Source organism: Seriola aureovittata, chromosome 3, assembly GCF_021018895.1.
Source record: "Seriola aureovittata isolate HTS-2021-v1 ecotype China chromosome 3, ASM2101889v1, whole genome shotgun sequence".
Taxonomy (NCBI): Eukaryota; Metazoa; Chordata; class Actinopteri; order Carangiformes; family Carangidae; genus Seriola; species Seriola aureovittata.
The window spans coordinates 2,204,043-2,230,567 of NC_079366.1; the positions used below are offsets into that span (position 1 = coordinate 2,204,043).

Sequence of the window (26,525 nt, forward strand, 5' to 3'; positions counted from 1 at the left end):
ATTTGAAAAGAATACACTTTTCATTTTCAAGTAATAAAATCAAGGAAGCTACTTTTAAGTTTATTCATAAATTCTCCCTCACTACACTAAAGATGCATAAGATTTCTAAAGATAAGTCATTAAATCTGTTAAAGTGATCTGTTAAAAACCTTCTGGAATTCAATTCACTCCTTCACTACATCAGTCTTGAAAATTGATTGAAAATTTTGATTTAAACCCTTGTTTCTATTTACTAAATGATATACCCAATTTTCATCTAGATAAAAAAAAATGCAGATTATTGACAACTATAACATATTTCGGTAAGAAATGCATACCTCTATGTTGGAACAACGAATCTCCTCCAAGTTTTGGGATGTTCCTGGACCAAATATCTGAAAGTTGACCTTTGTAGGGACTAACTATGGAAAAACATAAACATGATTGCATTTTTTAGGATCTACGGTTTCCATTATTTTCTGGCTTACACATAAACAAAAAGAGATTGAAATATAAATACAAAACTTAGCCTATATATTTCAGTTTTGTTGGCCCTGTCACAAAGGTGATCATTTTACTTTAATATATGTAAATGAGGTTGATAAAATATTAGAAACACCTTTGGGTAATATGCAAAAGTGTCAGTGTAGCCACAGTGGAGTTACCACTGCCACCCACCATCACATGCCTCTACTCCACCAAAAAACCTGAGTCATAAAAACAAAATAAAACAGCAGCAGACAACGACACCACATGTAGAGAAAGGAAAAAAATTCCTCCATTAAAGTAACTTATAAGTCATATAAGGCAGGAACTGCAACAACTATGCATCTGGTTGGTAGGAGAATTATGGTGCTCTACTGATTAGAAACATGTTGTGCCCTCTCCACAACATTTGCGTCTCCATGAGCAGTAATGAATAGAAAAACACTTTCATTTAAATGTTCTTTTGCTAAAAGCCAAACAGAGCAGCAGGGGCATTAGTAAGATGTGGTTTTTCCTGCAGTACGTCTCACTGCAGGATGACTGTAGAAGCTTAGGCATTTACACTTCTTTAGAGTGTGGTCACAGTGCATCCCTGTGGTGTGGTGCACTAAAATGAAATCCACCCATAGAACCTCTTGCCTGCGTTTGCAGTGTACATGGACAGTTATAGGTTGTTGTATGGTTTTACTCTGCTGAATGTTAATGCCAGGTGATACATGATGCAGAGGTGTACGCCGTATATCCACCAAGAAAGCTTCAGAATTCCTGCATTATCACTTAAAAATGCCCAAAGATACGTAACAACATAGTTTTGAGGCAGGGCTTGCACTTCAGCAATTTGGTTTTGTAGAAAACCGGTCAGTAGATCTGACAGTAAACTGAACAAAGGTGTCGCAATGTCCCGCCCACAGCACCATCTGATTGGTTACACGTCACGAGTAATAGCCTATCACGCTGAAGGTTGATGTTTACACTGACGGGCTCAGACCATGCAAGTACTTTGCAGCTCCGTTTAATGAGTGCAGTGTTGAAGGTCCGAGACACACCGAGCAAGAGAGAGCAGGAGAGAGAGAGAGAGAGAGAAGCTAGCGCTAACTGCTAAGCTAAAGTAACTAGCACATCTGAACAGCATGTAAACAACTGCTGAGTTAGTGAAAGTCGCTAAAAGGAGCAGAGAGCTCTGGGTGCTGGAGCAGAACTAGTGTAAGTTTAAATGTACAGCAGGTAGTTCGACTCTGTGATGAAGAAAACAGCAACATTAACTGTGTTCAGACAGAGCAGCAATAAACTCCACCAGTAACAGAAACTGACTGGAGATGGGACGCCACACTGACTCAGCACGTGAACGGTAACTAACTCCTGCTACTGAAAAGACATCTCAGTTAAAAGTACAACATAAGTTGGTTGAAATGTCTCGGAGGAAACGTAAAAGGGGTAAAACATGGTGATAATAATGATATATGATAAATAAAATAAGATTAAAGAACAGGCTAGCTTGTCAGTTCACAGGTGAAGACAGCACTGAAATCAACCAATTGATTCCAGTCAGGATTTCCAGTTGCTGTGGGTAAACCCACTAAGATAAAGTAGACTGGACCACTAACTTCTGCCAGTTGTTAACTCTGACTGTCATCGACTGATTTACACGTTGGACATTAGGTAGATGGCATTAACAGAGGTGCTGTGGGGTCTGAGAAGCATTTTAATTAAAGTTAAAAAACTAAGGGGTTTTCTCTGACCTTTATCTGCTGATCATCACACCAAGTAGTAGTGTCGTTAAATGATCTCCCAAAGGCTTGTGTCAATGCTTTATCACACACAAAATACAGTAAACCTGTGTCTTTCACACATCGTACTTCAGTTATTCTTCAGTCTCTTCCAATTTCACTCTTGCTCTCTCCTCTCTGTCTTCTTCCCTCGCTCTTTTCACATTTAGCCTGGGGGCAGGTATTAATTGAAGATCCCTTGTTATAATAGTTTCTAATTGTTAATCACACAGCCTTGTTAGAGAGCAGTCTAATTGTAATTACAGATGCTTGTTAGCCGGGGTTCTGTCTTTAATTACACACTGTGACCTTGGTAATTACTGCAGGCACACGAGGAAGTGCCAGTGATTTTCCCCACTTTGGTGTTGACATTTCCAAAGACGGCCTTCTCAGGAATAAAAAAAGAGCTTATATAACTTAACTAAGAACTTATATAAATGTAGTTTTTAGACAGTCCATTGCCACTTGGTTGGGTTGTTCCATAAAACTTGAAGCACTTGGAGAGATGAGGCTTCTTACTATGAACTTTTTCAACTTCAACCAAATTATTTCACCAAATGTTTAGTAGGATAAATTACACTGAGAGATGGTTAGTGCTTTTCTAAAATTTCTTGTCGGTAACCCATCTCCCCTCCGAGTTTACTTCTCATAAAAATAAGTTCTTCCTTAAAATGAATAGAATCTAGTTTACTTGCAGACACCCGGGCACCTTGAAGTGCAGCGTGTGGCAGCAAACAGGTGTGGACTGAGGTTCAAGAATCCAGGTCTGAACGGAGCCGTGGATTTAGGATAGGAATCAAAATGTACAGTTACCTGATGCTGCCACAGGGGGGCAACAGTATGTGATAGCTGTGAACTGTAGTTGACGTCATACTAATGCACCACAATGTATTTCTCTCTTTTCTCCTCTCTCACCCCCCAGGCACTTCCTTTTTAAGACAGGTACAGGCACCACCCCTCTCTTCTCCACGGCAACTCCTGGCTACACTATGGCAACAGGCTCAGTGTACTCCCCACCTACCAGGCCGTTGCCGAGGAACACCCTGTCCCGCTCTGCCTTCAAGTTCAAGAAGACCTCAAAGTACTGCTCATGGAGGTAAGACGGGATGAGCGGGAAGGAACCAAAGTCCTGTTGTACACTGTTTGAAGTCCTCGGCTGTGGGTCAGCAGGCGCAGTGGGCGGTCCGCTGATCATAACCCCCCCCCCCCCTTAAAATACCTGCAATCACAACACCAAATTCGATACCACAACAAAAACAGAAAACAACATAAACTGCTGCACACAGTTTAACACATGCATGTGTGAGTGCACACAAACACACACACATACACACACACATGCACTCACCTCATTTAAAAAGTCAACGTTATATTTTGACAGACTGAATGTTGATGACAGTCGCCTGCTGATGTCGTGAGCAACCAGCTCATGTTAACCTAAACAATCTAACATTAGCCTTTGTGAACATTGTATGTGGAGCCTTGCTCCAACAGATATCAGCTGTCACAATTCACAAACAGTAACGGAAACATTTCAGGACACGAACATGTTGACGACATGTTAATATAAAGATAATAACTGAAACTCTGTACAGATCTGATGTCTGTCATTGAGCTGCTTAGAGAAGTCTGAGGTGTTTCCTCTGTGTCACCATTTTCACACCGGTTTTCAGCTATCTATAACTTTTCCCTGATGGCCTGCTTCAAATACAAAATATCTTCACACACCAGTCCTGCTGTGTTTTTTTTCAACAAGGCACGGCAGACCTGTTGCTGCACCCACATTGTCCATGTGTTATTATAGTTCACTGTGCCTGTCTTCTTTTCTCTGAGTTTGATGTCAGACTAGGACACTTGTAGGGTTATCACACTGTCCTCATCAGTCCTGGAAGAATCATCTCCAGCACCTACGACGTCTACGCTTCCTTCAGTACCTTCAGTACTGTAGAAAAACAAGTACCGTCACAGAAATTTGGCATCAACCTGGTACTAAAGTATCAGCTCTCATGACATCACTATGTGACGTCAAAGTAGATACTGAAGATTTGATTTAACAGTTCATTGACTCTTGGCAGCTGAAGTTGATCAGACATTAAAAGTTATACAATTGTGAGGCTGCAATGATTAATCAAGAACATGTTTCTCTGGATTATGAAAGGAAACAAAACTAATACTGAAAAGAAAGTGACAGCAACAACATTATTTTCTTTCTTACAGGTGTACAGCCCTCAGTGCAGTAGGACTGTCTGTACTGCTATCTGTCCTCCTCTGTTACTGCATAGGTGAGACCACACACACACTTTTTTCTGTGTCTGTGTTTTTGTGTTCTGTCCATCCCTCTCTCGCTTTCTCTCTAACACACACACACACACACACACACACACACACACACTCACACAATAGTCTGAAGGGTTAGTTTGGCCCAGGCGCCGGATGACAAATGAGACTTTTATTTGTGCGTCTCCTGATTTGTCCGTTGTTAATCCCTCATCATCTCTTCCAATCTTGTCCGGTTTCCTTCCCTCTCTGGCTTCTCTGTATCAGCTGTCCTTGTACTCTTGTTGCTGCATGCGTTGGTTTTTATTCTGTGGTGTGAGCCCATCAGATAAAACAGACTGCCAGGGTTTTCCTTTCTTTAGGCTTTTATCCTTCCTCTGTCTCTCCCTCACTGCTGGTTTCCAGGATGTGCTACAGTTGAAGCGTAGGGTAATATGTCAGGCAGATTTTACAGTAAATTGTAGCTGGAATCCACATTGGAAACATGGTTTCAGTGGTAAGTTGTTGGCAAATTGCACCGTGACTGTGTTAGGATCAAGAAAAAGGGTCACTTGACCACTACAATACATTTTTTTAAAAATGTGACAATGGTAAAATATCAATGTAGGACCTTAATCAATCTCTTCATCAGTCAGCCAAATACCTCGTTTATCAAATGGTAGAAATGCTTTGTGCACAGCAGGAATCTTCTCAGAGTTACAACTCAAACTATTCATTGTCAAGTTTATTTCGCTTCAGAAAAACCTAACAGAGCTATAACAGAAATATGTTATTCTACAGAGACTCTGTAACATATTTAATATTTCTACCAGATTCATTTTCCTTTTTCAGGAATAGGTTATATAATATGTTCAAAACACCCCCTTAAAAATACAATTTAAAACATCTTGCATTTATCACCTTAGTTACCTCTTTCGTATTTAAGTGGTACATTTGTAACACATATTTGATGTCAAAAATTCCGTTTTAACCAACGTTTTATAAATTAGATCACTGTGATTTTGATACGCCCGGGGCAGCAGAATGGAATATAATTATGTTGGGCTCAATATTGTGGGTTAATAGAAGTCTACATCATTTTACAATGTTAATATTTCGCATGTGTAATTACAAATTTTGGCAGCTCTGAAAAATGTGCCTTTAAGCTACTGAATACACTGAGTCTGGGTTGTGCTACTACATGAAATGAGAAATCTTTGACTCACATCAAGTTTCAAATTTCAATTCATTAATTTTTGATTTGATTTTTGTGTTGCAAACATTACTTTTGTGCACTCATGTGAACCCTCATTTGAAGAGTGCGCCACTCAAGTCATAAACCTCTTTACACTTCAGAATGAGCCCAACATATTTCTAAGTGCAGGCTTCAGTCCAAAGAGAAAACAAATTGCTATTAACCTTTAAATTCCCATTGAATGTGACACTGCCCTCTGCTTGCTAAATAACCAGTTACGATTGCTATCACAAACATTAGCAAACAGGACCAAACAATACTTACCTCTTGGTTCTGTCAAACTTAGCAAAATTAATTTCTGTCAAGCAGAAACAGATCAACCTCCGCCTCCGTCTCCATGCCCTTCAACTCTTGGGGGTCTCTCCACCACGGGTCTCTCCATCACAGACTCAGGCAGCCTCACTGATGTTAACGTGGCTCTTCTTTCTTGCCTGATCATTGGCTGTTCCTCGGCCATCTCTCCTTCTTGACAATGCGATTATGTTGTGGAGTTTACACCACCGTTTCTTTCACACGCTTGCCTCCGCCGCTGGTCTCTCCACCCGTCGCTCGTCTGCAGTCGACGGAAGAGTAGACTGCTCCTTCTCCTTCCACTGGCAATCCTTAATTTGGCACTGTTCATTAACATGTGCCAGACTTACCACTCTTCTCTTCTTTCCCTCGTCCTGCACAAGCATGAATGTCCCCTGTTGCTGATTGGCTCAAATACTACTGTTGTGTGTCTCGGTCTGAGCAACTTTGTTTGATTCCCAGCCAGGGCTGTGTAGTACCATGAGGAGATATTTGCTGAATTTAACAAAATGCATATTAGATGAGAATCAATTTCTGCACCTTTAAGGGTTTCCTCTTCTCCCCTACATGGCTTTAAAACTGTCAAGGCGGATTGCTCCTTTTTGGAGTCTGTGCAAGAGACTTTTTTTTTTTTTTTTTTTTAAAAGCCCAGAGAGAAAGAGAGAAAAAGAAAGGGAAGATAGAAAAAAGTCAGATGGGAGGAAGAGTAGTATTTTTTCTAAAGGTCATTGATTCCCACAATGAACAGAAGCAATTAAGATTGGAGCTCAGATGGTCCTTGGACTTGGAGATCTCTTGCTACAGGCTACTCCAAGTGTGTGTGTGTGTGTGTGTGTGTGTGTGTGTTTGTGTGTGTGTGTGTGTGTGTGTGTGTGTGTGTGTGTGTGTGTGTGTGTGTGTGTGTGTGTGTGTGTGTGTGTGTGTGTTTGTGTGTGTGTGTGTTTGTGTGTGTGTGTGTGTGTGTGTGTGTGTCTGTGTGTGTGTGTGTGAGCATCTGTTGCCTGGGGTTTTATGATTGACATACTACATATACTCACACACACACACACACACACACACACACACACACACATCGAGAATCTGTCTCACACAACACAGGCACAGGCACAGATGCATAGAGCACACAGGGACCTATACAGACCACACACATGTGCATGCACACACACACACACACACACACACACAGAGAAACATATACACAAGGGTGCCTATGCACACATGTTTTGATTGGCACAGGCACATACACACATACACACACGCGCGCACACACACACACACACACACACACAGTACCTTTGGCCTTGACAAACTCACATAATGACATACCAGACAACATACGATCCCTGCCTGCTCTTGTGTGTGTTTTTCTAGGATATATGTATGTGTCAATCATACTGTGTGTGCCTTTGTACCCTTGTGTGCATGTGTGTGTATTTCCTCCTGACTTGACCTCATGTCCGAAGATGTATATTCTTTGATATCAGAGAAAAGCTTTTCTTTTCTTTTCTGCTCTTACAAGAATGTACCATAGTCGATCTTTATTACTGTGTAGAACATGAAAGAGAAAGAGTTGCAAGACTAACTGATACACTACATGTTGACACGAGTCGGAGTCTGAGGTGGGGGCTACATTGATACAAAACTACATGTTTGTGGAGAAACCCAAATAATATATGGGTTTCAAAATGTTTTTTGGACACACAACTGCTTCAGATGGAACAGTCATGCAGGAAACCTCATCAGCTAAGCACACTGATGCCTGTCCTTATTTTTGTTGTGCAAAAGTGATGCATAATGAAAAATGCATTACAGTGTAGACCAAGACAAATATAATATCTTGCTCAAATGACAAATGTATGTTACCAAATCCTGTCTGATCTGATTGTTGGAAAAATGACTGTGGGTCAAGTGCATTTCTTAAAGATTTTGAAGAGTGAAGTTTTACATTCTTGCAAATGTCCAACAGTTTCATAGCTTGCTGATGCTGAGACCTTTCTTCTTGGCTCCCACCACCATTCCTTCTCCGAAATCTGTCAGATCACTCTCTGAGCCCATTCTCAATCAAGTGGGGAATTGCTGCTGCTGCTGCTGCTGCATGCACTGCACCTGTAGCAGAACGTATGCAAATGTAAAGGGATAATCCAGAGTTGTTGTTCTATTGTGGTGACTAAGTTTATCTGCTAACAGGCAGGACTGTAATAACAAAGAGATATGCATACATAAAACATTCCTGTGTGACTAATTAAGCCAGGCTGCACCCCGTGAAACAAGGCTATGGATCGAACGAACACTCAGCGGCCCTAATCATTAAACCATTACGATGCAAGTGTCTTTGTGACTCCTAGCGGGGTGAGCTTATTTTTAACGATTCTGCAAAATTCAGTCATTCGCATCTTTTTTTGTTCAGTATTTTTCACAAAAAGATTCATTTTTCTTCACCTACACCTTTTCTAAAACCAGTTCATCTAACAATTCCCACCAGTGTGAGTCACAGTCAGTTGAAGAATGAAGATACACTGATTACTTTAAATCATTCCAGGAAATAGTTTGTACTCCATTTTACAACATTTGCATATCAGCCTAAATTATAGCAGCATGGGTATAGTATCACCTTGGGAGCTACAGCAACATTTGTAATCATTAGAGGAGGTTGATTTTAATGTCAGTCGTTTGTAAAGTAACAAGGACACAGTGTCAGAAATGCAGAGCGCCACTGCCACATAGAGCTCCTGCTGTTCATTATTAATGTCCAAAACATAGCTAGATAGCTGTAGCTAGATATCGGTTTAATATCCTCCTAAGACCCGAACTCTTGCATGGCGTGCATTTTTAATTTCTCTTTGCTATTTAGGCTGATTGGGACCTGAGAAAAATGATTAGTTTTAAATTTCGATTACTGAGTGGCAGTATAATATCCTCATATGTGGTCACCAGGCCCTTGTTGAGAAAAAGTTAGTATTGTGGTCTAGAGAACCCAAAATGTGAGGTCCACATATGTGGACGCCAGGTCCTAGGAGGATATTGATGTGGCTCAGAATAACATTTATAGATCATTTAATTAAAACAATGGAAATTTATGGAAGTGATTCTTGACATCACAGTAGAAGTGGAATACCTCTCTGTGCTAGATAGCAACTGTAATGTATTTGTAATTTCTCAAGGTGTGATGTTTGTGTCCTGTATGTATACACCAGGCGAACAGCGACATGTTGAACAGCGACAATGGTTTATTACGATTTCTTACAACTGCTCACACATTTCCTACACTAGGTCTCATTTTTTCAAAGATCTACGCACAAATCCAAAAACTGCACACGCAAAGTGCCACATATCTGTTGCAAACTGAAACGCTGCATTGAAAATGCATCATTTTTTTGGATATCCCTATTAAATAGACTTGTATACACATTTCCATACAATTATAAGTGACAGTACAGTACAGTGTTTTGCTGAGAGGGGTTGAAATGTACACAGTACAGTAAACAGCAATACAATGTTGAAACTGAATGTATTTAGTTATCCAAAACATGACTGTTGTAACTGTAGTTCAGTGTTGTACAAGAAAACAAAACCTGTTACTCTGTAAACACGGGAGCTCGTCCTCCATGATGTCTCTGCCTTTCCACTCTGTAGAAGATTACAGTAACACACAGTGTGTGCACTGTAGGGCACTGCAGTTGGTTGTATTGTACAGTATGGTAACCATCCATTCCCATAATGCAGTGCAGTAAGTGTGCGGCTACAGTAAGACCTACAAATGTTTATGTAACACGATGCAGTAATACGTATTTAATAGTTATGCTTAAATAGCCATTACATATACCTGTTCATACCTGTTCTCATTTATGAAGGTTTGAATTATGGATGCTGCTGGAAACTGACTCACGTTTGGTTGGAGTCTCAGTCCAGCCTCTGTCATATTTAACCTGTGGTTGAAGACACGATCAGTAAGTGTTGCCCTAATCTCATCAGAGATGGGTCTCCCTCCTTCTCTTCTATCTCTTGGTTGTGTTCGGAATAGGCAAGTTACTTCCTGTTAGAAAACTGAGTCAAAGTCTGCGTGTGTGCTCTGTAAGTGCATGTGATGAAGGAGTCAATCGCCTGTTGTAGCTGGTTTACCCACGTTTGAGAAACCCTTTTTATACCTGCTAACCTTGATGTAAAAAGGTTTTAGAAGCTGAAAAATCTCCAGAGCAGCGCTGTCACTGCCTTCTCCATGTTGAAACATAAGGAACCCACGTTGCTTTGCTGCTCATGCATCTGGGATGCTGTAGCTGGCTGATGCCTTACAAAACCTAACGTGATTAAAATTAACCACAGTAACTAACCACGGTAATCAACTACGGTTATGGTGATAATTAAAATCTAAACGGTAAGACTAACTGTAGATTTAGCATGAAACCGGTAACTGCAAGTACTGTTCAGCGGGAAGTGGTCCATAGAGGTTTTGCACTGTGCCAGGGAAGATCGGGCAAGGCTGACATTTTCAGCGACTCAACGTGTGTGACGTGTTAGCTTGACACCCGAGACAGCTACATTCTGATGCTTCAGCCTCCCTAGCTTTAGTATGTTGTTAGTATGTTGTGTTTAGTCTCTGATGTGAGCTCTTGAAAGATAGGCGTCTTTTCTCCGACCTTAGTGAGTGTCATAGCTTGAAGCTGACGTACCCCCCCCTCTGTCGTCTGTCTGCGATGGAATGGAGTGATGAGACGTGTGATCTGCTCGACTGTCAGCTCCTGTTATGTTCTTCACTTTGAAGCTGAAGCCTGAGTCCCCGTCTCTTGATCCTGGCATGTGGTTTTGACCTGGGATTGTTTCATATTATTTTCAGTGCTTTGTGAAAGGATGACCAAAGATGTAAAGGTGGAAGTGCTCACAGCTGTGTGAGAGTAGCTCCTCTTCTCTCTCCTCATCACTGAGAGATTGACCCATATGCTATTATGTGCAGTACTTCACATCCTTTTCATCCTTTCAATAGAAGATTTCACTCAATCCAACAGGGCTTGCGTCAACAATGAGTTCTCTCTCTCTGCCCGGGCTGTAGTATGACATTGTGGTGTCACTGGTCAAACTGTCTTTCAGTCTTTATAATGCAGTTCTGGGCCCCAAACCCAGGGTGTGTCTTTTCTGGTGAGCTGGCTGGTTCTGAAGTGGAAGAGAAGTCTTTGATGAAGCGGGGGGCAATGGTTGGCCGTACTCAGCATACTCTTGATTTCACCTTGAGTCTGGGGGTGTGTATCATGCTGAACTCCATCGACTTTCTTGGGATCAGCTGAGACACCTTGTACAAACTAGGTAAAGCCAACCAAGTTAAACTTTGTTGAACTGATTGTTCACAGTTGAGTGTGAGCACTTTCTTTAAGTCTCTGGAACAGTGATCGGAGGCTGTCATCATGCTGCGATGTCATCACTGAGATTTTTCACACCTGAGAGAGAGATTGAGAAAGGTTGACATATGGCATTTTGAAATACCTCAGGAGCAGATTATATGTCAAAACTCAGTTGTTTGTAGGACCTCAGTCCAATGTGAGTGGTGAGCACGGTGAATGTATCAGCTGTCTAGATGGTATCCAGCTCTGAGATCCAGTTTACAAGCCACTGTAGCTGCATTTAGCTGATGTATCATGTCATCCGCTAACCGTACCCCGAGTGATGTTCTGCTCTATCCCTATGGTTGTGTTAGCTTAGCACTTGTCAGCACAAATTCTTCCTTTGTCAGGGTCTGGGAGGTGTGACAGTGTGGAGTTTCTGAAGTTCATCCTTGACCTTCCGCCGAATGTGGAATTGCATATGTTGATGTGGTGAATATGTGAGGTTGCAGCTCCACCTGGAAGTTTTTCAATGTTCCCATCCCATGATGTAGACATAGACAAACTAGCACATGAATGCCATTCAGCTCAGTGTGGATCTGTGGCAGCTCTGAAATCGCAAAAAAGCATATGCACCGTCACTGCTGGAAGAATTGCGTTCTCCACCAGGTGCAGTCTTTCTCATGTGATAGACTTTCTTTGTGTGTTGGTTGACTTTGTCTTACGGCTTTTTTGTTTTAGTGACATTGAATGGTTTAATTTACCCATCCTTTGCAATATTTATTTCTAGCTGGACATCTAACAGGGCGCCCTTTTTCTGAACGTCAGCTGGGTCATGGTCTAGAAGCAGATCTAGGGTCATCTCTTGCTCCCCCGGTGCTGTTCTTTGCAGCCTGGATGATGTGCAGCTTTGTATTGTTTGAGTTTTGATCTCTGCCTCATCATTAGCAAACTCACAGTTCTTAGCTAATATCCTTAGCCTGATGTGGTTGCTGTCCAGATTTACTTCCACTTCGTGCTCGACTTTTCTGAAGATAAATTTCATACTGAATGAGAAATACCCAGATAACTCCTGCTTTATGTCTGCATATATATCTTCTGTTGCTCCTTATTTGTCTTAAATATCATGCGCTAGCTGACCTAGCAGGTGCAACAGTAACACTTTTAGCCTGCATATTCATTGCAGTGTTCAAACCTTTGCACAAGGTCCATCAGAGCCGGGGTCAGTTTCTGTGTTGAAGGGTGGGAGAACAGCAGTGTTTCCTATGATGGTGGCTGTGGCAATGAATTTTTTTAGCTTAGTTTAGCTTCACTTATCCTCTGCTCTTTCATCCTTCCCCCTCTTTTCCTTTCATATATATATTTATTTAGAGAGAGAGAAATAAAAAAGAGAGAAATAAAAAGTTTTAACACTATTTTTCCTGCTGCTATAATTTAGTAGTTTAATGTTGCTAATATAAGATCGGGCAATCTTGTGTTCCTGTAGTAGCCTACAGGAGGCTGCAGTTTTAGGACCACGGTTGTGTGTTATTAATAATTCTATATAATTTTATTATTATTGATATGGCAGATAGCTAAAAATAATAAAGTAATCGGCTAAATCAGCTCACTACTCTTAATATATTAATAAGAGCTGTCATACTCACACTTTGCTTGTCGTCCATGTTCTTACTGAAATATAGTCCTTTTGTCCACTTCCATAGGTGGCAGTGTTGTGAAAAATTGAAGCCGCCGGTTCAGCCGGAACAGCCTACTCAGGCTTCTGACTAGCTATCTGTACATCCACAAGGTGGCATAGTTGGACATAAAACACATCATGTTCTTAGTATAAATAGTATAAATAGTATCATCAGTATAAAATCAGTTTTTCTGCTCTGTTGCCTTTACTTTTACACTTAAAGAAAAGACTCCAGGAGTCCAGCCACTGTAGTCCGTCTTTGTGTGTGTCAGATTATCAAGACTAAACAGGGATCAGTTCACTCTACTGAGCAGACATAGTAAAGGCTGACAGTGCACCCTAGATTGTTGATTCCTCTTCCAGTTGAACACAGAAGGATAGTTTGTCTTTCATCGATCCGAGCAGTTCTCCTGCAGCAGGGATTTTTTTCCAGCACTGACTTCTCATCACAGCTCCACACACCAGTTCATATTTATAAGGTATGACAAACATCGGGGGATGGATACCAACAGCAGGTGATTTGATACAATTTACACCAACTGTCCACCTCAGCACCATGTTGTGTGGATGTAAAGTTGATGCTCCCATGAAACAAAAGTCTACTGTATGTGTTTAAAGTTTTCAACCTAACTCTTGGCTTTATTTTTACCTTCTTGAAATCCTTAACCAAATTTCTCTGAAAGGTGATGTTACTTCCCAGATTTCTCAAAAAGGGGCCGTTAGGGAAAACCAGTCTTGTATGACTGTTACCATGCCCATTAATCCTCTTACTTATTACACGGACACATTTACACATACATACACACACACACACATATATATATATACACACACACACGCACACACATGCACGCATGTGCGCACGCACACACACGCACACACACACACACACACATACACATACACACACACACACACGCACACATGCATGCCAAACACACACACACACACACACACGCATGCGCGCGCAGGCCCCTGACGATGATTAGCCGGCACTCTCCCGTGACCCTTTGCTCCTGTTCTCACCAGGAGGGATGGTGGGTAACGGGCTAGCACAGCACGGCTCTAATTTAATGAGGCTGAGCGGTGTGTATGTGTGTGGTGGTAGTGGTGGTGGGGTGGGGGTTGAGGTTTGGGGGAGGGGGGCTCACTAATTGGTCCTTGACACAACTCTCTCTATAATAACTGCCGCGTGAGGAATCCAGTCCAGACTCCTGCGCTCCCACACAAACCCACCAACACAACAGGTTACTACTTTTGATTGTTATAGCGTCAGTATGTCATGTACTATCATGGGACACGGGGCTCCACACGTATTCAAAAATCTAACTTCTCTCAGATGTAAAATAATTGGGGATTTGTTTGTTTTATTTTAGTGTCTGCTTTTAAGAAGCTCCCAAACTTATTAGAGAAACATATTGATCCTTTGGTTTGTTCTGACTGCAGTGAAAGTGATTTGATGTAAGGACATTGAATATTGGTACAACAGCTATGGCTCTTATCTCTGTCGCTCATGTTGGTGCTGGCCTTCTGAATCATTGAAAACACACTAAACTGTGTGTGGATGACCTGCCTCTTTTACAGAGCAGTTCTCAATTTCTCTGCTCTGTGAAATGCACTGTTATTATGTCACAGTCTGTGAGCTGCATTGTGTTTGGTTGATCTGCTCCTCTGGGGCCCAGAGCAGAATGGAATCTGCCCCCTGCGTCCCAGTGCATAAACTGTGAACTGTGTGTTCATGTAACAGTCCCAAGTCAGCTTTGTAAAAATGTGATTGGTAAATCATTAGCTGCTCAGTGTCGTTTAATTTTACTGTAAGTCGCATCAGGATGTGAGCTAATAAAAAAGAACAAAGCAAATGAAATTCGTTTGAATCAATTTTAGACACACTGTTTTTGTACAACATGACAAAAACATTTTTCACGATTTCTCAGTCGAAATTGATCAGATATTGAGAAAAAGCTGAACACTACACACTGCAGGTTTTTGATGCTGAAGTTACAAAAAGAAGATCCGGCTGATTACCAAATAATATGCTCAACCATGTAAGGAATATAAGGATTGTTATTACACATATTAGGAGAGAAATGTATTCTAAACTGTGTCATATCTAAATTTAATGGACTGATTGCCATAAAATGTACTTACCGCATTCATCAACATAAACATGAACATTGAAGCTCACATTTTCTATCATGCAAATAATGGCTACCTACCTACCTACATAGCTCAGTGTTGTGAACACTGCAGCGACAAAGTTTGTTAGCAGGGCTTTAGACTACAGGTCACCATGGGTCCATTTGGTTCCTAACTGAGACCCAGGACCCACGATGGCCAGGTCCAAATTTCAGTAAATGCAGTCTTACAGGTTCCAGGTAAGGTCCCACTCTGTTCCTTAAGGTCTCAGGTCTGTATATATGTCAGATAGATGAGAGGATCCAAGAGCTGACAGGTCTGATCACATGGTGCAGTAAAATTCTGTAATTCTGCTCCTTGTTGGCTGTGCACTACCAATACATAAGTGCTAACAGAGACAACAGCCCACTGTATTAAATTGCTGTGTGTAATTCTGTTCGACTGACAAAGGCAAAGCACAAAACCAAATCCCTCCACTGCTGCTTCATTTTGTAAAATGCCACATCAGCTCTGCAGTTCGTCATCAGACAGTCGGCATAATTCAGCAGATGCTATGTAGAATATACTGTAGGGTGAATGAAAGATTAAAGGAGGGAGGTGTGATGGTGAATGGAGATGGGCTTCATGGGTGTGGATCTTTCTGTTTTACACAAATTTGACTGTTTTTGGCCTCAGAAAATAATCTGGTTTCTCAATTGAGATGCAAGGAGAAGGAAGGAGACAGCAAGTGAGCAGATGATTTACAAGCTCAATGGCATGCACGCACACACGGACATATAGAGAGGAAGGGAAAACACATAGGGGGTAGAGGTGAGTGTTGTATTGCATTATGTCAGATTAGCTGCAGGAGGCTTCCTTTGATGCTAACACACTCCACTCCATCTATCCCTGGGTACCAGTGTGTGTCTGTGTCTCTCTCTCTCTCTCTCTCTCTCTCTCTCTCTCTCTCTCTCTCTCTCTCTCTCTCTCTCTCTCTCTCTCTCTCTCGCTCTCTCTCTCTCTCTCTGTGTGTGTGTGTGCACAGTTGCACACTTAATTTGCGTATCTAGCCTGAGAGCAGTGTAGATTCATGTTTCCAGAAACATGCTGCTAGTGCTCAGTATGCTTCACACAGCCACAAGTGTACATGCAACCAAGACTCATGCTCACACTTCATCCGCCTGTTTGACACACACACAATTTTATCCTTGTTTTGTTTCTGTTTTTTCTCTTTTAACACCTGATCTTTCCCCTTCATCCCTCCATCATTTCCTGTCTAATTGTTCTTCCTTTCTACCTTCTTTTTTCTGCTTTTCTTTTCCTGTTTCCGTCTTCTGTTACTTTTGTTGTTGTGCACCACCATTTTTTTGTCTTTTTATTTATCATAATCTTTCTCTTCACTGTCCTTCCTTTCCCATCATTTTATTAATCTTCTCTTCCTTCCTATCTCCTTGCACACTGTGTTAACCTCCCTGCTCCCCTCCTCCTTTCTCCAGCTATGCACCTGTTTGGTCTAAACTGGCAGCTTCAGGAGAGTGAGGGATATGGAGCATTTGAAAACGGAGGAGGAGGAAGAGATACGACTCCCAACACCTTCATGGTGTCAACAGACAACGGTGAGTTCCTACATGTTTGTTCCGTTTAAAGTTTCTCCACTTTGACCAGGATGTTCCTGATGCAGAGTGGAGCTGATGTGACCATCTGCCAGGCTCAGCAGTGCAGCAAAGGTCAGGCAGTGTCTGACAGACAAGGACTTGCTTTGTTTTCCTGAAATGCGAACTTCTGTTGGTCTTTTCTCAGTTCAAGACTAATAATGCCACGAAAACACTTCAGCCATTTTCACTCTCTGACTGAGGAATGATGACAGGGACTTATATAATATTAATTTGAAGTCCAAGTCTTTACCAACAGTGGTGCGTCCAGTGGGGTTAGTTGGAATCTTGTAAAAAAAAAATTATTTTCCAGACTCTTCTGAAAAAGGAAAAGAAGGTCTGTCATTTGTGGGTAACAGCTCATTATGAAATGTATTTGTAAAATTAATTTCTGATAATAAGAAATAACTAAATAACTTGATGACTGCACAGTTCACGAGTGCCAAGTTTTAAATGTCCCTTTTTGTCTCTCTCCTCCCTCACTCACACACACACACACACACACACTCACCCATCAATCAAGATCAATGTGCCTCTTAATTCGTCCTCTCTCAGCTGTTTTTCTTTTCTTCATCGTCAGAGTGTTAGTGTTAACAATGGTGTATCTCACATGCCTCAGGTCTTTTATGTCCCGCATGTGGTCATTATGCAGGAGCAACAGCACTGTGTGACAGCACACTCTCCTGTCCACTGTTGGAGTTAAGCCACTTCCACCTGGATGAGTTGCCAGTATCACACGTTACTTATCTTACATCCGATTCCTCGTAAGTGAATAAAGAAGGAAAAGAAGATCCAGTGGAGTGATCCAGAACAGATTGAGGAGCGGTCTACCTTTACCTGCAGTCACCCTGTCAAACGTTTGATCACTATGGAACTTTCTGCACTCACTAGATTTGACGGACAACCCGTAACAAGCCCTTTATGTGGCTATCCTGTGAGGTGACAGACATTCCTTTGGATGGATTTAACATTTTACAATTTTATAGTGACACCTTTGAAAAGAAGGAAGCCATGATCCAGCCCCCATCTCCTTTGCAGAGCCCCTTGTGCCAGCTCTCTCCACCAAACACTTTCCATAAAGGAGCGGCTGGTGGTGACCTCCATCCCCCATAAACATCAACCCCCATAAAACTCATGGCTGCCAGCGAACTCAGAGGCAGGGTTCTCAGAGAGTAGGTGGAGTCTTCATCCAAAAATGCTCCCCCTTCTTGACTCCAGCTGTGTTACTAGCCCATGGAAAAATCCAACCATAATTCCTATTCCGAAAAACACACACACTAAAGACCTGAACGACTTCACGCCAGTTGCCCTGAACTCCGTGCTGTGCAAACGTATGGAAAAAGCAGTGTGTGACCTTCTCTCCAGCACAGTGGCTGACATCTGGACTCAGTATACCCCCATACCACACCTCTCATCTGCTTTTAATACTGTAAATATACACACATTACTTCAGGTGGACACTTAAATAGAGTAATAGAGTGTCTCAGGGTCAGTGGTTAAGGGGGCAGGGTCAGGGTAAGTCTCCAGGAAATGAATGCAAGTATATGTAATGTCCCCTAAAATTACCTTTGACAGTGTGTGTGTGTGTGTGTGTGTGTGTGTGTGTGTGTGTGTGTGTGTGTGCGCGTGCGCGTGTGTGTGTGTGAGAGAGAGAGACCAGTAGTGCGAATGTGTTGTGTTGGAAATTAAGATGGATGTTTGTCTTCAAGCTGAAGCCTTGTGTCATATGTTGCAAGTCATTCAAGTGTAACGAATGAGCGTAACATCTGGACTGCAATAAATATTACACGCACATTCACTCACACACACACACACACACACACACACACACACACACACACACACACACACACACGCGCGCGCGCACACACATCTGAGTCAATGACAGCGAGGGGCCTCTGCAAAGGCTTTGAGTCTTGGTGGGTGAGTCTCTACAAGCTTTGCACACCTGGATTTGGGGACTTTATCCCATTCTTCCTGGCAGATCCTCTGTCAGAGTGGATGGGAACGCCACTGTGCTCCTGGGATCACTCAAAGCTTGGAAATGGTTTTATAACCTCGCCGATCTACTCCTCACCACAGTTTTATTGTGGAGGTCTACAGAGAGTCCCTTGGACGCAGCTCATTGATAAGCAAGGGGTCTAAATACTTACGTCAACAAGAGATTTCTGTTTTTGATTTTATACAAATTTGCTGAAATTTTTGAAACCATGTTTTCAGGTTGTCATTATGGGATATTGAGTGTCGAAGGGGAAAAATAGCAATTTTAGCCATTTCAAACTAAAGTGTGCAATAATTTAATTTACAGCTGACGTTTTTAAATTTACCATGCTCTTAAAGGCATTTGTACATTTGTACGTTTTGCTATTGCTACATAGCTAACATTAGCATTAACAGCTGTTTACTTACCAGACTAGAGTAAATATTGTGCTATTATGTTTTAGTAGCCTAAGTAAGTGTTTAATCTGGAGTGAGTGAATGAATCCCATGCAAACCCATGGGTTAGTAACCCTTTCATAAGACATACTGCATGACTATGAAGACATGAATTTCCCCTCGGGGATAGATAAAATATCTATCTATCTATCTATCTATCTATCTATCTATCTATCTATCTATCTATCTATGACAACATTTGGAGAACTACACCAGCTGATGTGACCACTGATATCCAAGTTAGCCATATTAAAACCAGGTGAATACAGTTTATAGTTTATATCAGTCATGACAAGCAAGGTAAGCAGTGCTTGACCAGTTTAAGTTAAAAATAGACATCAATTATAACAATACTGAAGTGGAAGTGATATCTGTCCTTACATCTCAACAGCTTTCTGTCCCATAAATGATCTGATATTACCTGTTTGCCTTCATCTTGTATTTTACTTCCCTATTGTGGCTGCAGTATGCTACTGTCTGGAAGCTAGATTAACCACCAGCTGTTGCATCTATCATTTCTGTCATTTTCGTGGGTGTGGCTGTGTCCCATTGACAAAGGCTGGGGGTTGTCACACAGAGAGGGGAGCAGCGTTTTTAATCCTCGGATCTTAAATGAGTGACTAACTACAGCTAACTGCAAACAAGAGTGCTTGACTCAGTTTCCACCGTTGATATTGCACCATTATTATACACATGCACATACTCATTCTTCCTAAGCATTAAGCAAATGACACTGTGATTTATCGTGCCAAGTCAGTATCTGTTGTCTTACTAATCACCGTGTGATGACAAGTTCAGGTTTAGTGTGGAGCAGCTTTTAATAAATCCGTTCTCAAGGAAAGCTTTCACTGACATATTTATTCAGTTCACATATTGACAGTTAACCATGTGACATAATACCAGTGCCAGATCTGCATTAAGTTTGACAAGTTTGAGACAGGAAGGCAGGAAAATACAGGATTCTGGAGTGTGCCATTGTCAGTCTACAGTATATATCTTGAACATTACCACAGAAGTGATTTTCAAATAATTCTCTATACTGCATATTCAATATGTTTACTGTCAGTTCAAATAATAATCCTAATACTTCTTCAGCCAGGAAGGAGTGAAGGAAGGTGAAGATACAAAGAGCAGCAAGATGCAGGAGAGAGACTTTCATACAGAATCATGAGACAGGACAAATGCTGAATATAAGAGAGATTTGCTACTACTACTGCCATGAAAAGTTATGTTTTAGTCTGGTCCATTTTTCTCGCAGCACACCACTGCATTATGGTCTATTGCTTTGCCATCAACCCAAAATGTTTCTGGTGTTTAGACAAAGAGCCAATCTGTCATCTTTACTCAGACACAGAGTCCTTTACAAACTTGTATCATGACTGAGTGTGAAGAAACTGGCTGAAAGTGTAAAGGCAGTGAGCTGCATGGACTGTTTGTCCAGGGTATATAATGAGAATAAGAATAATAAATGACTTAATAAGCAATCATCTGGATTATGGTATTTACGGTGCCATAAATGGCAGTTTTTGTTTTCATTCCAAATGACCTCGAAAACCTTTTTTAAAGTTCGGCTCAGGTTTCAATTTAGATACAATTTTGATGTTTGGCTACATTATATCGAGCTTGAATGATCCCTTGTGGAAACTGGATTATAATATCCTGTATGACAATATTTATTTTTCTTTAAACAAGAAATATTTATCACTGTCTCTGCAGGTAAAATGTTTCTTCTAGAGAACAACACCATAGACACGGGGGAGGTGGATGTGGGGAGACGAGCCATTCAAGACGTCCCACCAGGTCAGTTACACACACACACACACACACACACACACACACAACACACACACACACACACACACACACACATACACACATAAGCCTGTCATGCGCATACTATTTTGACAAGTGTAAAACTCCTCCCAACAAAACATACTCACCACTGATACACTCCGGTGTCAGTGTATTAATACATAGCTAAAACTCCTGCAGCCTAATACATCAGTCCTGCAGTGAATACTACCTTCAGGATGAAGTATATTCTTCATGTCGTGTTTTTTTTGTTTATACCGACAGGTGTTGCTTTTATGTTGTCCATCACATTTATATGAGTGAGGGCAGACAACAATTCTGTGTGCGTGTGTTAACTGAATGTTGAGTTACAACAAAACAAACAATTTATTTTGCAATAGTAGTTCATATTTGATATAGTAAATAAAGTGTGTTATATACAGTATTATGACAAGCAGTTTACATAGTATAGTATCATGTTGTAGTAACCATAAGTTACTATCATTAATAAAGGGAGGTTATCATTAAGAGATGCTACCATATAGCACTGTGTATTTAGTTAATAACTAGAGACCATCTTGTGAGGGGATCACAGCAGCTGCGACGTCTGTCAGCTTGGTGATGTTCCGATCCCTGACTAGTCATTAGTCATTATATGTTATTACCACACATGTGTACCAAGTACTCATGGATCAGAGGATTTTGATCTACACACCTGTAAAGTGTCATGACTATATTTTGCACAGTTGTGACAAAAACGGTGTCTCCAGGAACACATTTTGCCATGATGACACACACACACACACACACACACACACACACACACACACACACACACACACACACACACACACACACCACTAAATGGTGAAAACAATACCAGCCTTGCTGTCATGTGTGGTATTTAAGCGAGCTGTTGTTCTTTATTGTTATTTACATAATCTTTGAGCCTTAATTATTAAGTGCTTTTAAACATTACATATTTGGCTGTTTGCATTAGAATTCATTCTGATGTTGAAGCATTGGACATATTTATGAATAAACTTGGGAACTGGATCATTAATGTCAACATGGCGGCAGAAATGCAACAGGGCACTTGTGCTTGCATGAATGTTGGGGTATGCAAGATCCATGGCTTTCTTTAATTAGTTGTTGCGTGTGCATATTGATTTGTGTTTAGTATGTAGAGGGAGAAATTCTGAACATGAATCAAGGATTGTTTGAATATTTAAATCACTTTTCGTTTGTTGTTGTTCTTTATTCCAGGAGTGTTTTGGAGGTCCCAGCTGTATATTGACCAACCACAGTTCTTGAAGTTTAACATCTCCGTGCAGAGGGATGCTCTAGTTGGGGTGTATGGACGCAAAGGCCTACCGCCCTCACACACACAGGTTTGTTGCACAATCACATGCATGGCTGTGCATGTAGAATCACATGTTTATTTATTTGTACAGCTCAAACAAAGTCACACAGAGTTTCTATAGACTGATGCTGTTACCAAATCCAGTTTATCTAGCCTTAAGGCCCTTTCAGACCGATGACAGTTTACATGATATTGTGTCAGAGTAATCGCCCATGTCAAGTCATGACAGCAATCTCTGTATGAATTGAATGCTGTCAGATGAATGAAAAGGCTACAGCAGCACAAGGTTAAACATTCCAAAGAACCACAGAGAAAATAAAATCAGTTGAATAAACAATGAAATGACGTGAAAGAGACTCTTCTTATATAAGATCCAATTAAACAGTCTTTATAAAAATTATAAAGACTGTAAGAAACCAGTAGCCTACTCTCATTTTATATTTTCACTTTTCATCCCTTCATGCCAGTTACATGAATGTATACATAATCATTGAGCAAAATACTGTATATACAGTATATACTGTATATTCCTGACAGTAGCCCTTGAGTTTAAATCAGTTGAATTTTGGGAATTTATCCAAATGAGTTGTGGAGAACTCTGTCACCCTGTTACTCTTTACAGCACGCCAACTGGGAGTCCTCCTCAGGGTTGCCTTTCTGTACTAAATGTTCTTATACTGAATTTTTCAATGATATTTGCCTTTTTGTGTATTTTTGTCTCTCAGTATGACTTTGTGGAGCTACTGGATGGCAGTCGTCTCATTTCCAAAGACAAACGAGCACTCAGTGACATGGACGCGGGACATGCACGCTCAGCTGTTGCACATGAGGAGGAGTCTGGAGCCCGGTATGCACGCTCGGTGAACGTGCACGAGGCTGGCTTCATCCAATATCTGGGCACAGGAATTTGGCATCTGGCATTTTACAACGACGGACGCAACACAGAACAAGTCTCTTACAATACCATCCTCATAGGTGAGATACAGACGCATATTTGTGATAGCCACGACTGTGTGTCATGGAATTCCTGGTGAGGTAGGGTAGTTGTATGTAGAGATTAAATGGTTGCCAGTTTCACGCTACATCATGGTGGAAATGCCAGACTGTTAGTATTACTTTGTACATTTTGATTATCCCTATAACCGTGGGTGATTGTCATGAATTGAATGAATTGAATTTAACTGTTAATTTGATGTTAGGTTCTGTACAACATCAACCAGCAACAGGTTCCCAGACGCATGCATTGCAAGCAATGTGGGTTTGCTATATGTCAGTCAAAACATAGCGGGAGGTGGCAGCGCCACTTCTTAAACCTTTTTGCAAGTTTAACGGGTATAAGTGAGTTTTTCAAAAGCGACTAAGCTGAAAAAGACTATTGACTCCTTATACACTGCCAGACAAGTTTGCCTTTCTGTTAGGAGCGATGTCACATGACCGCAGAGCTCACACACAGATGCAGGAGACACAGCGAGCAGTAGCCGCTGAGCCTCCATGTGAGACGCTTCGATGGGTGATTTGGTGTTTTATGAAAAGGGCTGCAGCTCACTGTCACAGTGTGGCCGCTGTGTTTCTGGTTTAACAGCACCGTGCTGAACAGGTGACAGGTGTGTCTACAGTGTCTGTTGACTTTACGGCAGGGTAAAAAAAAAAACCATTGGTATTCCCTTGTTTACAGAGTGGGCATGCAGCAGGCAAACCCAGTATTGCTGCTGGTCCCTTATGACATAAATGAGTTCAGTTTTTATTTTATTACTTTTTGAACATTTTCAGCACATTTTAACAATATCATAATGATACTGGTAACCGTGATCATTTTGGTGACTATTATCGTTGCACTAAATTTCTATACCATTTCTAGTCTAGTATTTAAGTGCACTTCTACAGTAAGCACAATGCATACAACATTGTCTACTATATATGACTTCACCAGTTAAACCTGTCCGACACAGGAATTAAAATAAAAGCTACATATTTTATAATATCAGTTATTATATCTGTAATTATCAACATCTGAGAGGTTTTGTTTTTTAACCTTACCTTCGCACCAAATGACTTGACAGAAATCCTTGTTTCAGACTAAGCTGTAAAACTACTGCTTGTCATAATGTCTGCAAATACAGCCGATGCTTACGACCAGTATGAAGCCTACATTTAGTGGCATAGTACTAGTACTTGTACCTGTGCTTGTTTTACTATACTAGACGTTTACTGTTTACTAGGGTAGACACCTGTCTTCAAGTTAGAAGGATTGGCAAAGGCAGTAACCAATAACAGTGCTTTCTCTGACTGAAAGAATTGTGTCATCGGTTTTTCGCTCGGGTATGCCGTGAAATCTGAACAGATCTTTTTGAAGCCAGTAACTTAAAGAAAACAAGCATACGCAGATGCAGGGGGAAGGATAGAAATGAATTAAAGGCCGAAAGAAGTGCTCGAATAACTAATCACTTGATGGTCTGCTATAGACCTCTCATGACAATATTCATGACTCGGAATACTTAAATGGAAAAAGCTTTTGATTTTCCTGATCTCTGAATGAATATAAACAATGGAGGAATGGATAGACCATAGGACATCTAGACCCCCTCAAAATTAGGGAGTCACCACCCATTCACTGGTTTGGTTGATACACATACATGGATTCCTAATGGTGGAGATTTAACAGTGTAATCACTTCACCTGCAATCACTGGTCTAATTAACATATCCCCTTCTGTACTGTATCAACCAATTAAACATACTTACAAAAATCACTTATATTTTTCATAAATCAACCAGGACAGCAGGTTTGACTAAGAACAGCTTTACATCCAAACAGTCTAAAAAAGGGACGAGTGGTACGACAAGGACCGCAGTCCAACCTAAAACACCTTCAGCCACAAAAAACAGACCTGAGACAGAATTATGTTGAAACACTTAGAGAATAAAAACAGATAATAAGAACTTGGCAGCATCAGGACAGAGCTGATGAAACACAGCAGCCCTAAACTGAGACAGGCCCTGCTTCAGTTATTCAATCTAATTCTTCAGTCAGCTTTCTTTCCCTTTTTTCCCCAAAATATGAGAGTGGAGATAAATTAGACCCTAACAATTATCAAGGCATCTGGGTGAGCAATAATCTGGGGAAGGTTTTGTGCAGCATTGTCAATGCCCAGACACTGGACACGGGAGCACAAGGTCTTGCGTGAAAAGCAAACTGGCTATTTTACCCAATCACCGCAAAGACAAGGGAAACATGTTTGCACGTTTTATTTATTTAAAAAAAAAAATTTATTCTATTTGGCAAGAGGGATTATATCAGCACTACTTTCTACCCACTAATCAGAGTAAACCAAATGATTAAATTAACAAAAGATGCAAATCTGTAACATTGGATGACTCCAAAACTCAAATCAAACTTAACTGCTATCTGACCCATAACCATGAATATAAACTGGCAGAGTAACTCTTTACTGTCAAAGATACAAAAAGCTGAGACAGATCCAGACCAAATACAGACTCAGAGTCAAACCACAGAGAAAGGAACAACACAAGAAGTCCTGGCTGCCAACACAGGAATGACAGGTGAGGTAGAGACAGAGATACACTTCCTCTTAACACACACACAAACATATGCAAATAACAAATACTAATATACTGTAAATATATAATTAATGTATGTAAAAATATGTTGGTTACATTTTGCTTTTCTAAAACTTTCATGCCAATAAATCACCTTTGAATTCGAAGGAGGAAGGCAGCGAAGTAATTTGATGTTAGAATGTGATGATTGGACTCATTGGCTGTAACTACGGCAACTGTTCTCGAGGACTGGCCTCTCAGTGCTGTATATACTGTATGTATGAGTGCTTCATTTCTAAATAAACTGTTATATATCCAGCCCAACCAATTACTTGCACCCTTGAACCACCTCGCTCTCTCTCTCCCCTCTCTCTTTCTTTCTCTCTCTCTCTCGCTCTCTCTTTCTCTCTCTCTCTCTTTCTCTCTCTCTCCACAAATCCAAATAAGCTTTATTGGCAAGACAGATCAGGAACCTATATTGCCAAAGCAGTACAGGAAATCATTAACACTGACAGATGATTAGCAATAAATATACAATAGTATGTAAATACCATATCAAATCCAATGTGATGCATAGCATTGAATGAAAAT

General features: G+C 40.9%; 1 protein-coding gene across 6 annotated transcripts in view; it reads left to right on the forward strand.

Annotated features, from left to right (window-relative positions):
- LOC130167105 (teneurin-3) overlaps positions 1 to 26,525 on the forward strand; it is a 327,180-nt gene that overhangs the window by 197,476 nt on the left and 103,179 nt on the right. For all 6 annotated transcript variants that reach the window (XM_056373088.1, XM_056373089.1, XM_056373090.1 and 3 more), the window contains 6 exons: positions 3,154 to 3,327; positions 4,449 to 4,513; positions 16,632 to 16,751; positions 20,940 to 21,023; positions 22,281 to 22,405; positions 23,103 to 23,352. In XM_056373088.1, the coding sequence (XP_056229063.1) occupies positions 3,154 to 3,327; positions 4,449 to 4,513; positions 16,632 to 16,751; positions 20,940 to 21,023; positions 22,281 to 22,405; positions 23,103 to 23,352 (818 nt within the window). The remainder of the gene's footprint in view (positions 1 to 3,153; positions 3,328 to 4,448; positions 4,514 to 16,631; positions 16,752 to 20,939; positions 21,024 to 22,280; positions 22,406 to 23,102; positions 23,353 to 26,525) is intronic.